Source organism: Chelonus insularis, unplaced genomic scaffold (assembly GCF_013357705.1).
Source record: "Chelonus insularis isolate UGA/USDA-ARS -01 unplaced genomic scaffold, ASM1335770v1 contig_406_pilon, whole genome shotgun sequence".
Taxonomy (NCBI): domain Eukaryota; kingdom Metazoa; phylum Arthropoda; class Insecta; order Hymenoptera; family Braconidae; genus Chelonus; species Chelonus insularis.
The window spans coordinates 1,661,358-1,675,987 of record NW_023276563.1 but is presented as its reverse complement, the minus strand read 5'-3'; the positions used below and the strand labels follow the sequence as shown (position 1 = coordinate 1,675,987).

At 28.8% G+C, this 14,630-nt stretch overlaps 2 protein-coding genes across 11 annotated transcripts in view; one reads left to right on the top strand and one right to left on the bottom strand.

The window, feature by feature from the left end:
* The window catches only part of GluClalpha (glycine receptor alpha 1), a 34,068-nt gene extending 23,709 nt beyond the window's left edge, over positions 1–10,359 (top strand). For 4 of the 10 annotated variants that reach the window (XM_035087036.1, XM_035087035.1, XM_035087040.1 and 1 more), the window contains 7 exons: positions 6,335–6,404; positions 6,483–6,636; positions 7,017–7,099; positions 7,187–7,321; positions 7,544–7,696; positions 7,859–8,133; positions 9,204–10,359. In XM_035087036.1, coding sequence (XP_034942927.1) covers positions 6,335–6,404; positions 6,483–6,636; positions 7,017–7,099; positions 7,187–7,321; positions 7,544–7,696; positions 7,859–8,133; positions 9,204–9,887 — 1,554 coding nt within the window. In that variant the 3' untranslated portion in view covers positions 9,888–10,359. Of the gene's footprint in view, positions 1–294; positions 363–3,679; positions 3,852–4,153; positions 4,519–6,334; positions 6,405–6,482; positions 6,637–7,016; positions 7,100–7,186; positions 7,322–7,543; positions 7,697–7,858; positions 8,134–9,108 lie in introns of those variants that run through there. The other 6 variants (XM_035087044.1, XM_035087043.1, XM_035087038.1 and 3 more) reach the window with 5 other exon arrangements.
* On the bottom strand, positions 6,992–14,484 carry LOC118069149 (DNA repair protein RAD52 homolog). Its single transcript, XM_035087046.1, has 6 exons — positions 14,360–14,484; positions 14,142–14,295; positions 13,911–14,059; positions 13,583–13,841; positions 13,241–13,504; positions 6,992–7,298 (listed from the first exon to the last, which is right to left on the bottom strand). The coding sequence occupies exons 1-6, from the start codon at positions 14,384–14,386 to the stop codon at positions 7,255–7,257; spliced, it is 897 nt and encodes a 298-aa protein (XP_034942937.1). The 5' UTR covers positions 14,387–14,484; the 3' UTR covers positions 6,992–7,254.
* Between the last annotated feature and the right edge of the window lie 146 nt (positions 14,485–14,630).

Sequence of the window (14,630 nt, the reverse complement as noted above, 5' to 3'; positions counted from 1 at the left end):
CTAATTAATATAGAAATAAAGAATAAAATAATTAACAATCATTATAATATATATAACGATAAATATGATGATAAAAATTGAAAAGTAAATAAATAATAAAATAAACTTTAAAAAGACGATCTAATTAAGAAATAATTATCAAAACAAATACAAAAACAGCTACAAAACGACAACAGCAATAATAAGAATAATACCAACATTGACATCAATATCAACAAAAAAAAAGATAAATTTAAATCCCTCATAATGATTTAATAATCCGATTGTTTTGTTTTGTTTCGGCAACGTAATTAGATGGCGCGACAAATGTGAAGGTCAACATCTTTCTTCGCTCAATCAGCAAAATAGATGATTATAAAATGGTGAGTGCAACAAAAATAAGCAAGACCTACAGTCTATATAACCACACATGTATATCTATAACGTCACGTGTACATGATTCGTAAAATTTGCACTTCTTTGTACTGTACTTGTATACTATACTTGTACTGTCGCGCAACCAGTGGATGTGTGCTACCAGTCGAACGTTCAATTCTCGATGTCGTTACATGTCATGTATCTTATGAGCATAACGTAATGATTGTTCGAGCGGTTGATTGACTGATATTCATTGGCTGTATACTAATACATATATCATATATAATCTCGTATGTCTTGTCATTACATTTTCCTGTAATTTTGTTATTCTCGTTTACATAAATATACATCATACACATCGATGGCGCATTAATTACCAACGCGGTCGTCCTATATATTTATTATACATCTATTATTTTCATTTACCATTTATTCAATTCAATAAAAACAATATCACGATTACTGCACGTCTACGGTTTGTTATATTATTATTGGCAGCCTCGAAAAATCGATCATTTCATTTTTTTTATCCGACAAACAACTACGATAATAAATATTACACTGATAATATCAGTCGATTTTTATTGAGGCTTCAATTATTATGTCCAGAATTTTTCAGTTGACATCCATTTTTACACAGGTCTACGAAATGTTTGAGAAAAGTTGGACGGATTTTTTTATTGATTATTCTTGCTTTTTTACATTAATACTGGTCAACGCTTGTATACGTTGTTGGTAAAGTTCACGTCATATTTTTATTAACTTTCCCGATTTGCTGCTACGACAATTGAAAATCGGAATTTCAATGTAGCTTTATGTTTTGAGGTGTTGAAAGTTTGTTATTATGATTTCTAAAGTGTTTGTGTGTGAGTTTGTGTGTTTAATGTCAAAATGTTTTGAAAGGAATTGTGTTCAAATTGATTAAGTTCTTTTTTACATTTTGTAACAAAGTTGTCTCTTCAAATATTATTTGAAAAATAATTGAGTAATTAATTGAATCCCAGCACTACAAATCTTAGTGTTTTATTTTAATACATTGAAACATTAATATTTGCAGTAAGGATAACTGGAATTTTTTTGTTTCCAATTTTTTTTTTTTTTATTTTCTAACAATTACATTTATAAAACATAAAGTGAGGTTTTTTTATCCGAGATATTCTAAAGGTTGAAATTTAAACATTTCATAGACAAAATTTTTTTTTCATTAAATTTATTTACAATTTTTATATTTGCAATGATTGGAATCGAGCAATAAATTTTTTTCCATTTTATTTACTGTCGAAACCATCAATCTAACTTTTAAAAAAATATGATGTCCAATAAAGAAGTAGGGAAAAAGGGGATAAAGTGGAATACCACGAAAAAATTTTAATCAACAAATTTAGCATTATATTAACAAATGTTAATAAGTTTTAATGCATTAATAAATTGAACAATTAATAAACAAAAAGTGCGATAAATATTTTTCTACTTATTTTAATATATTAGTAGATTCGAGTGTTTCACTTTGCCCTCGTGTTCCACTTTACCCACCCTTCTCCTAAAAATATTAATTAAAAAAAAGAAGGAAAGAAAAACAACTTTTCTTGCGCAGACCTGTGTCATTACTATATATATATATATATTTATTATTACTAAAAGTCATTACATATGTTAGATCAATATGTATTTGCATGCTGAACCCAAACAAAGTTAATAGTCCAAATGACTCGCTCAATCATTATATTTTATCCATCTTTTTCGCTTAATATTATTTGATCATGATTTATTCAGATCATTCGCTGAGCGTCATTTACTTTATTCTTTTTTAATGTTATTCTTCATCTCTATCTATTCCCATCTTTTGTGCGCCCAATAATTTCAATACATTCTCATTGATACTTTCATAACATTTATATATAAAAAATACATTTATCTAGCTGTTATCACTACCGGCTCTTATTTCATAATTTCACTAACCGAAATATCCCGAGCGTCATAATGATATTAATATCATTGATTGTCTGCCTCTTGTTCTTGTCTTGTAAATTTGCTTTTCGCTGTTGATCGCGTTGACTATAGATCATTTTAAGAAACCGATACTTAAGTCAATAAAGAATTAAGCGTCTTAGAAAAATCATTAACTCCATATGGAATAGAAGTGGTCTGGATACTATCCCGCGGAAATTTCTAATGTAATTCAAGCAAATAAAGGCTAACCGTATTATATAAAATGAGTAGTATCTTATAAAAATTCAATTACAATATACTTGTTTATTGAAAGAGAAATAAATATATATATAATTGAGAAAGTGAAGAAGTTTTTAAGCTGCAATTTCAGCTTTATATTAAATTAATTTGTTTCCTAGTACTTACTAGCTACATTATTTTATGCGATATTTGTAACATGTTTCAAACTTCTTAGTTATTAGTTATAACTTATTACAAATAAATATTGATTTATAATAAAAGTATAAGTTACTTTACAACTCTCTCATAATATAACTTTTTTCGTATATGACATCAAACGTGTAGCGACAAAATGTAATTAAACTCATCTATACGAGAAAGTTTGCAAGCTAATATTTTGTACTTTTTATAACTATTTTAATGATACAGTGTACAGTGTATAAATCAGTCGAGCACATGATAAAAGTTAAACAAAAAACGCTTATGCCCAGCACTAAATGTGTCGTTCGAAATTAAATATACAATTGCCACTGGAAAACACTCAATGATGCTTTAATATTATTACCAATTCAATAATGCCTCAAGTGGCTAAGAAAAATAGCAATAGCCAATGCTTATATGTCTGATTATTAATGAATTCAAGATTTTTTCCAAAAATTTTATACATTGAGATAAATATTTTAAGCACAAATCGACATGCCCTACACGTATATATCTTTATATATATATATATATATTAAACACAATAATTTAATACACTTGACACATGCACTCTTTCACGCTCTTACACGCCTCTATTGTATCAGAGGCAAAGCTTGGACTTGGATTCTATGATTTATTAATTAATAATAAATCAAGTATGTGTCGGGAATGTGCTGTCTTTGCCTGATTTGTTTTTTTGTTTACATATATATTTATATTGATTATTGATAAACACATTTATGGAAATATATATTTGGATTCTCTCTATTTTACAATTTGGGATTTAATAATTTTAGAACTCCAGTATTTCCTATTTAATTACTATTATTATTAAACCCTTCACCGAAGTAGTCACCAAATTTTTAAGTTTCACCATTTTTTTTGAAATTCAGTAGATTGATAATTCTGTTAAAAAATATGTAACTTGTTTCGGCAAAGAAAAGTTGAAAGATTTGTATTAATCATTTGTGTGTTTTAAATAATTATTTATTATGATTTGAAATTTGAAACAGTTTAATGGCTGCAAGACAGGTATGACTGAAAACGATAGTAATTATTATAAACAGTTGAATTAATTGATGAATCAATTTTTAACTTTAACCTGGAGGAATCCGAATGCAATGGTGAGAATTAATAGGTAACTCAAATGTTTGAAATATTTCTCGAAGGAGTCAAGTGGTTTTGCATGGCATAATTGAATATTTACATCGACGGAGATATCACAACCTCTTTGTGACTTTCATAATTAAACTATCGATTTACTAACTTTGGAGCATGATATTCAATGTTTTACTGCTTATATAGGGAACATAAAAGTGTAATGATACTTACATAAAGATTGAAAAATTATTATAAAATTATCTCGAAGAAGATAACTCGATAGAACTTTGATTATTTTATTATTATTTGATCAACTTATTACGCCTTTGATATTTGTTATGATGTATTTATTGTATCTATTATCTATTGAAAAAGTTAAGTATATAAGATTTAGTAATAAGCCGTGTATTTGTCAGTATGCTCTTTACTTTAAGAGTAGTAAATTTTGGAATCTGAGAAATGAATGTTGAAGTGAAAGCCTCAAATGTACATTGCCAGACAAATAACTGGGTCTACGAAAATTCAGGAGCCTTTTCAGCGCTCTTGTGGAAACATTCCACGCATTCAATTACATAAATGGAAGTAATTGAGAAACGCATTGGAGGCTCTTCTAACTGAGTTTCATCTGCAAGATGGAGCAAATCCTCTGCAGACTCTCTCGTGGAAATGACGACGCCAGTGAGAGAAAGGGTGGGTTAATCGTCACTATTATCATTAGCGGTGCACATTCGCGGCAGCGACAATTAACTCAAAGAAGTTTAATGCTCTCCCTTATGCACTTGTAACAAGTCTCTCGTTCACAATTATTTACCCAAACCTGTGATTTTTCACGTAAAAATTATTTTATCACTCCATTTATTAAATAACTATGTGAAAATCTCTACAAGTATCTGACTGTCATATTATATTTTTCATTTTATCATTTCAAGTAACTTGGTTGATTTTGTGATATAAAACATCAGGAAGTTTACAATAGTTGATTTAATAGACTTTGAAATAAGAGTAATGTCTGCATGAAACGAAAAATTTGATCTTGCAGTGTATATATATATATATATTTATTTCTATACATATATACACTTTTCCATAGCTTTCATCAACAACTTAATACTGCCAAGGTCTTTAGAAAATTTTCAGTCTGAATTGTTGTGATTATTTTCTTTGGATCTTTTTTTATTTCAATTTAAATTAAATTCAATGAGTAATTTGTTTTGATTTATTTAACAACATAAAAAGTAATTAAGCTTTTTAATTGTTTTATTTAATAAATAAACTTTTTCCAAACTGATTGAAACCAGGAATTGAGTAAGCTTAAAGATACTTTTTATTATTTACATCATTTATGTAATGCATGACTTGTTAATACATGAATTTATCAAATAGTAGAGTATAAAAAAACAAGTGAGAAAAAATTTATTTACTAATAATCAAGCTTTTATTGATTTTCTTATGAGAAAAAATGAATTGAAAATATGATATTTGTGTTGTTGACGATCTATTCAACGAATCCCAAATACCAGATTCGATTTTCGACCTTATTATAAAAAGGTGAAGAATTCAAGTAAGCTGCTGATGATGAACGACCATCCAAACTGTGAGCTAAATGCATGTAAATGACTATTTATCGTAGCTTTATATTAGTAATTGGTGCTTTCAATGGATACACACCACAATCCCTCTAGAGCTTTGCACTGTTAATGTTTTTTTAATGTTTAACCAGCTAGTCTATTCAATGTTGCTTTTGTTGTTTTATGTTTCATAATGGTACATAAACCATCACAAGAGTAAATTTATTATTTAGTTTTGATCCATACATGAACGTAGAGAGTTAGAAAATAAAATCAATGTTCGGTAAATAAACGCGTTCTATCCAGATCTATTTAACGAGTAATTATTGGAAAGAATAGAAGTTATTTGTTTTCATTTACTCAAGGAATTCAAAAAGGATAATAATTTCACTTAAATAATTGTCTTAGATTTTGTATGATAATTATTGTTTATTTATGAAAATAAATAAATTTAATATTAATTTGGCTTAGTGTTGGTTGTATATGAAATTAAATTTCATTGGTAATGAAATATCTTAAATAAAGAAAAGGAATGTGAGAAAAAAGGATACGATGTAGGGAATTTGTAATAAAAAATTTTTGCAAGTAAAATAATTCGCACGTTTTGTAGTATGCTGTTGAAAAATTCTGCTTTTACGTACTAGAATAGGAAATTCAAAGCAGTGACCGAGATAAAAGAACGTGCTTTTTTACTCCCAAGAGCTCGTTATAATTGGCCGACAACTTGTGACAATTGACTGAAAGGATAAAAGGCTTTTGAATCCTTAATGACGATGTTGACAATATTTTCAAAATTTAAAATTACTGCCTGCGAATATTGCTTTAATACTACAACAATATATATTCGATAGTTTAGGAATTATCACGAGGGAAAAGTTGAATGAACACTACAATTATACTTACCCGACATTATTTTACCATTTATTATTTGTCAACAGGAATATTCGGTACAATTAACATTTCGAGAACAATGGTTAGATGAGCGGTTGAGATTCAATGATTTTGGAGGTATTTTTAAAAGTTTTTTATTAATTGTTCACTCTCGTTAATGTTAGAGTAATACATTTTAGAAACAAACATTTTCAGGAAAACTCAAATATCTCACATTAACGGAAGCTTCAAGAGTATGGATGCCCGATCTTTTTTTCTCCAATGAGAAAGAAGGACATTTCCATAACATCATTATGCCAAATGTATATATCCGAATATTTCCACATGGATCCGTTCTTTACAGTATACGGTGAGTATTTTTTATATATCACATTTTTAATGAATTTTTATTTTCTACTAAAATCTGCTAATTTGCATTCTACCTACAAAAAAATCCTTTTTTAAATTCATTTAATTGACGCTGTTTTTTTGTACATTGTCTAAAATATTTTAAAATTTAATAAAAAAAATTGTAATAAAATTACTGAAGAAAGAAAAAAAAAAAGAAAAACAAAACTAGCAAATAAATGTGTATAAATTAATGAATGAAATTAATTATAAGTTATAATTTGTAGACTAGATTTCCACAAAAGAATTTTTTCATGAATTAACACATTATGATAGAATGCAACTCAATTATAAAGTTCATAAACACTACATTCATTTAAAATATTTTCTTTTTGTTAATAGAATATCTCTTACATTATCATGTCCAATGAATTTAAAACTTTATCCTCTCGACCGGCAAACTTGCTCATTACGAATGGCCAGCTGTGAGTATTTAAATGAAAAGGTAGAAAGTTGTGAAAAAATCAATGAAAAAGTTCTCATGAAATATATTATCGACTATTGAAATATAGATGGTTGGACGACTGATGACTTAGTGTTTCAATGGAAAGAAGGTGATCCCGTCCAGGTAGTGAAAAATTTACATCTTCCACGGTTCACTCTGGAAAAATATCTCACTGACTACTGTAACAGTAAAACAAATACAGGTACTTCAATAATTCTTTCAAGTATCTACAAAACAAATAAGTATACTTCACTGTTCAATTAAAAAAAAATATCTTAATTGGTTACGTAATTTATTAGTAAAGAGAGTTTGATCATGCAATAAAATTAACGAGCTTTTTGAACAATGATATTATATGTAAATGACGTTGATGTTCATGTGATAAAAAAAAACAGAAGATTTATCGATACTTAATGTCTTTTAGGCGAGTACAGCTGCTTAAAAGTGGATCTGCTCTTTAAGAGAGAGTTCAGCTACTATCTTATCCAGATCTACATTCCCTGCTGTATGTTAGTCATTGTCTCATGGGTATCTTTTTGGCTGGATCAAAGTGCCGTACCAGCTCGAGTGTCGCTCGGTAAGAGCTTTTATCTTTTCATCAAATAGCGAGCAAGTCAATTGCTCAGAATCAATACTTGAGTTCATCGATCTTGATAATGATAATGATAATCAAACCTACATATTCTTCAATTCTTCATGATTTTTGCTTATTCATTCGAGTGTACTTGTCTTTTTTTAGGTGTAACGACACTACTGACAATGGCTACACAAACGTCTGGAATAAATGCTTCACTGCCACCGGTCTCATACACAAAGGCAATTGACGTATGGACAGGAGTATGCCTGACTTTTGTATTTGGTGCGTTGCTAGAATTTGCGCTGGTAAATTATGCTTCGCGAAGTGATATGCATCGAGAAAATATGAAAAAAAAATATCGAGAAATGGAACACTCATCATCCGTCGACCCGGCCACTGAACTCCTTGAACCGGACGGCGCCACCAATTTTCAAATGGTCAGTTTCATATTTGATTTAATTTTTTTTGGCAACAGCTCGTGCAAAAAAATTCTTTTCAAATGCAACCATTATCAGGGACTATCGTAGCAATCAAGCAATGCCCTTCCAGGCATCTCTTTTAATCCAGATCCACTTTTAGGCAATTCATTTTCAATTATTTTCATGAGAATGCTGAATTAAAATTAAAACATTCTTTCTTTTCTTTTTTTTAAGGGAAATAAACGAATATTGGATGTTTCATTTCGTTTGTTTATATACATAGAAATTTATTGGAATTCCACTAGTTATTAATAATCAAAAAATTATGAACAGCAATTAATTTATCTAACAGACAATTGTTTCCGAGAACGTTTATTAATAAATAAACAATATTATCAGTTTTTCAATATTATCAAAACAATTTTAGAGCAATTAATAAACTCTTTTATCAAATAAATTAAATGGATTTAAGTAAACAGTAGAATTATCTGATTTTAGTCAGACACTTTCAATTAATTATTTTTAATTTTTTTTCATAAAAATTGAAAATTTGAAAAGACTATTTCATTTTGATTCATTAATTTATAATGAATTTTATTGAATTCAAAAGTGATTGACTATTTATTGAAACTAAAACTAACAACGTTTTCATAATTTGTCATTAATTGATCAGTGATTGCATCTAAACTACTAGTAATTGGCATTATCATCAGTTTGATAAAGCTTCTAAACGATCAATTCCCCAAAGAATAAAATTACCTGAAATGATTGTATACAGAGGAAAAGAATTTTTTTTGCATGGCTTGAACTATTTTAAGAATAATTTAGAATTAAAAAGAAAAAATACATGAACGAATCGGACAAGAGTCATTTGAATGAGAATTAGAACAGAACGGAAAAATTGCTAAAAAAATAAAATGAAACGTAGTTTTCGAATGATTAAATTCGACCGAGTGTTTGAGCACCAAACCAAGAGCCGTCAATTTCTTTCAGAATCCTCTCGTCCGACACCGGGATGATAAGGTGACAATGGATAAGGTGCGGCAGTGCGAAATTCATATGCAACTACCGAAAAAAAACTGCTGCAGGTCGTGGCTGTCCAAGTTCCCGACGAGGTCCAAGCGCATCGACGTCATCTCAAGGATCACCTTCCCTCTCGTGTTCGCTCTGTTCAACCTCGTGTACTGGTCCACATACCTGTTCCGGGAGGAAGCAGAGAACGAGTAAACTTAGACGAGGAGATGCTTGGATCTAGGGATGTGGCTCGCGGCCATCTCTATCACTCTCATCACACATCACGGCATCGTTCACGTTCTCATCCTCGCAGTCTTGGTAATCAAACCCATCACAGTCACCATCACGGTTATCATCACAACCATCACTCGTATAATCGTCAGCGGCAACGTCACTTTCAACCGCAATCGCCTACTTCATCATCTCAGACAGAGAATGAAGCTCAATGTTCACCAGGAACATCGCAAACTTCTCGGATACCATCACGAGGATCACCATCACCAGGTTCCTCACGAATGGCAACACCATCGCCACCAGTGATGATTAGAAATAACCGAAATATTCGTAAATTTTTGTGTTTATCCGATGGTACAACGAGAAAAATGCCATTAAAGCAATTATTCGGCTGTCAAGCGAAAGGCAGCGCAAGAATTGACGTTATTGCACGATTTGCTTTTCCATTCATGTTTGTCATGTTCAATTTTGCATATTGGTCCATGTACCTCTTTCGGGAGGATGATGGTGCAAAAGGGAGCTGAGGAATGACTGATAAGAAATGTAGAATTAAATACGGGTTGGGATAATAATGGTGAGAAATGGAAATTTTAATTATTCAATGTCGATTAACCTCAGTACGACAATTTACTTGTCTTGTATTCAATTGACTCATCTTATATAATACGCGAAATTTTTCAATTATCAATAATTAGACATCATCAATCGACATAAATTAATGAAGCAATTTGTCGTACTGAATGGCGATAATTAAATGCTCAAAGATATTAGAAAAATAATGATTAATAAATCCAGGAACATTTCTCTGTAAGCACAAACGAATTTTGGGCGAGAACGAGAATCATTAGTGTGAATGTAATTTGTAGCATATTAAATGAGAGACCGCGTGCCACTAAGTGAAATTAATAAATAGTGGGCCTTGAATAGCCACGGCCTTAAAACTGATATGCATGTAAATTTATAAGTATTATACCTATTATGTATCAAAAACGAAAACAACTTGTTATAACAAATCAGTGACTCCTTTATATAATGAAACTTCTAGCCTTAAGTCTTAATATCTCATCATAACGCATTTTACACGAATTCATTTATCAAAAAAGACAAAAAATAAATAAAAGAATAAAACGGTTGAATATTAAATATTCTACAAATCGAGCTTCGGACGATAATTAATAATAACAAGTGTAAATTAAATAAAGAAAAACAATCGAATATATATTCACATAAATGAGAATTTTGCTCGGAGACTAGAAGTTTCTTCCAAGTAGATGTCGATAATGGTAAGAATCAAAATATTGGTGTTTACAAAATAACTCATTTTGTATACACTCAAACAAAATAAAAAAATAAATGGAAAAAAATATAAAAATACAAATCGTATTCAAAGTGATTCCAACTTTACTAAATAAATTAAAATGAATATAAATTGAAAAAAAGGGAAAAAAAGAAAAAGTACTGATAATGGATCGATTGCACACTCTGTCGTTGTACAAACGTAGTGAGTATTAAAATATACAATACAAACGATAGAGAAATTTACGATAAATTTGTTTAGGCTTTAACAAATTTCATAAATAAATTGATATTGCCTGGAACATGACAAATAGACTATTATATTCCAGTCAATAGGGATGATCCGATGTTTTTCTTTATCACATCGGGCATTTGTCAGTCAACTAGATAATAAAAGTAACATTAAAATAAGAATACTAATTAATAATAAAAAAAATTGAAGTGAAAATACAAATAAAAAATTTAAATAATAATAATAATAATAATAATAATAATAATAATAATAATAATAATAATGGACGACACGAATTTATATCATAATTGCATTATAAGGTGTCAGGGTACAAGAGCAAAATGTAAATGTCGATAAGATTAATTTGAAGAAAATGACGAGCGATGGTATAATTTCATTTCTTCATCATCGATCTTGAGAAAATATTGATCCTTTCACGAAATATTGCCGGAAGTAAGTGGACATCGTTATTAATCGTTGGAAAGTACTGTCATAGAAAATACAAGTCAACAAGTCTTATAATATAATCGGCCGTTGATGGAGAAAAAAATATAAAATACCTAAAATCTTATTTATGTTCAATGGTCAGATAAAAACTAAAACAATAAAATAAATGGAAAAAATAACAGATGATACGAATCGTTCTAGATTAACCACCGTTAGAATTAATAGTCGCACGTATTACACGTAGAACTACTATAAATCATGCATATATCCATTCAAAATTTAATGTCACTTCCCACTGTAAATAATTATCAATTTCGAATGACTTCAGTAAAATACACCCCATTGTCATATCCATAAAGGCTGAAAAAGTATCGCTGTAATGGAAAGTATTATAAATGATGGGATAATTTATATAATAACGATAAAAATAAGACGTGTGTTTCACCCAATAAAATCAATCTTTTCCATCAGAAATAATCAATAAAAAAAATTGAAATCATTCAGGTCAATCTTCAACATGAGAAAATATATATAAAGATAAAAAATTAAAAAAAAACGCAACAAAAAGAATGATCATAACTGGGAAAATAAATTGATTTCATAAAAAAGGGTGTATGAATTGCGAAAAGGTCATTAGAATAATGAAAATAGAATTTCTATTTATTATTTTTAAGATAAATAATTAATTTTATCAGGCACTGCAGCACATACACATGCATTTAAATTCGTTAATAAATCATTAATGTATCTACAACAGACACAGTAGGTAGAATGTATGAAAATAAAAATGATCGATTTAATTATATAAATATATATACATAAATAGTTTATATTTTTATTCGTTAAATAAATGATGATTTAGTTGTGAAAATTTTGTTGATAGAAACTGAAAAGATTTATGAATAGATTATATAAAGATTGATTTTGAAATATAATATAATTTATTTTTAATGTTAAAAAATTAATAAGAGATTTTTGTTGTTATTATTGTCATCAGTAAATAAATTAAACGTGCACCTTGACAAACAACAGTTTAAGAAGAAAACTAAAATATATTATGAAAAAAGGATTTGATGCTAAAAAAAATTTATAAGTAATTATGAATAAAATTTTAATTTTATCTCCTCTGGAGGAAACATAGTAAATATGTTAAAACATTAATGATTAAATTACTAGTTATTGCAAAAAAGTTATTTGTGATTGTTAAATTAATTCTCAAAGAATACTGAGATTACATTATTATAAGTCTATGAATGTCATGGGGAAATGAGTTAGTTGGGCGATTAAAGTTTACATATGAAATATTATTTATTTTTGCTCCAGATTTTCCCTAAAGCTTGTGACTGTATTAATAACATAGCAGTGGTAAGTGTGAATCAACGTCTTATGTGGTATGAAGTGAAGATTATTTAAGAATTCATATCTACATGTAAAATCGGGCGTATGAAATCGGAAATTACGACGCGAGGTTGATCGGTAAAGAACGTCGTATCTATTCTGCTGCAACGTGCTCAATTATTGATAATTAGAAGTTCTTAAATGCCCTATAACAGTATTATGAAATTAATATAAACAAATTTTACCTACTACTGATGTAATTGATACAAAATATAAAAATATTAGAGAACTGGTTGGTGAATAAATATCAAAAATTCGATATTGTTTTGTTTTTATAAGAAAACATTTTCTTCATTTTTTGGAGCCTTTAATAATTCAATATAATCTGTAAATCAGTTTATGTTCATATAAAATGCTATTATATATATATCGTCAGGTATAAAAATATATGGAAAAAATATCTCTCAAAAATTTACATAATTTCATTATATCATTATAATTTTATTGACTTAATGTTAATTAATAATAATTAGCTATTCTTATTTAGTATTCATTACGGCCTACCTTGACTTTTATCTTCACTCTTGGCTTCTTTCTCTTTCATTAATCTTCGATATTCTTCTTGTTTTTCTCTTTGTTTACGTTTTCGTTCAAGCCGCAATTCTTCTTCAGTCATTTGTCGAGTTGACCCATTATCGACATTATTTGGTTTTGTAGATGATCTTGTATATTGTAACGAGGCAACTGAAGATGTAGATTTGGAATTGATTACTGGCTTAGTTTCTACTTCTCTTTTTATAGTTGATTCTGGTAAAACTGTTTCTACAACTAATAGAAAAAATATACAATATAATAAAAAGTCAATTTTCACAGAAATTTTATTTTTTATTTTATAGATAATTTTACCTTTGGCTTGATTTTTATCGTCTATGACGGGACTAGTTTCTTTTTTAACGACTATTGGATTATTGACATTAGTTGAGGATAATACTGTTGGTTTAGAGGCTTTGACTAAATCACTTTTTAATTTGTCACTTTGATTGTCTGTATTATATAGTTTGATAATTTTTCTTTTATGTGAACTCGGTTGTATTCCCTCAATTTTCTCCTCAATGATTCCACCAAAACAAAGTAATGCTTTTCTAAAAGCATTGGTGATTGAAGACTGTGAAATAAACTTTCATGAATGATGTAAACAAGATTATTTTCTTGTTAAAATATAATTATTACACACACGTCGTGCTGAATACACTGCTGAACCTTTTATAGAAGATTCTGCATTGCTATATCCCATTTCTTCGTGGTAAGTGCCATCGGGCAACTGTACTTTGACAAATGCAGCACATCCTATGTGATATTTTCCCATAACATATTCAACAAAATCTAGAAAAAATATTTTAGAAAGAAATAAATAAAGTTACTAATGTATCACTCTTAAAGTTATTGCAAATCAAATGATTTTTACCTACTGTTTGACTTGTCACTGCGTGACTCCATTTTCCATGACCAAAAACTTCGTTTGCAATTAATATCAAATCATTGTATGTTGTTGAATGATTTTCAGGATCATTTGTCCCATTACTATCATTATCAGACACACTGTCACTCCGAGAAACCGGCTGAAATAGATTAAAAATAAAAAATATATTACTTATTAAATTGTTGTATATTTTTTTTATTTACCATTTTGATGCACGATGGAAAACTCATCTTTGCAGACTACTGTTTAAAATGTCAACAAGTTTTTGGAGAACGAATAACTGCACATCAACGTATGCTAACATTCCAAGACGAACTGCCGAAATCAGCTGAAATAAAGGTTATGTTTGAAACTTTTTTTGTTTCTACTTACATTAGATAAAAAAGAAATTTACATAATATTACACTATGGTAAGAAACCAATTGTTGGTAAATAAGTTTTTCGTGCGCAGCAGGAAACTCGTCGACTATCAAA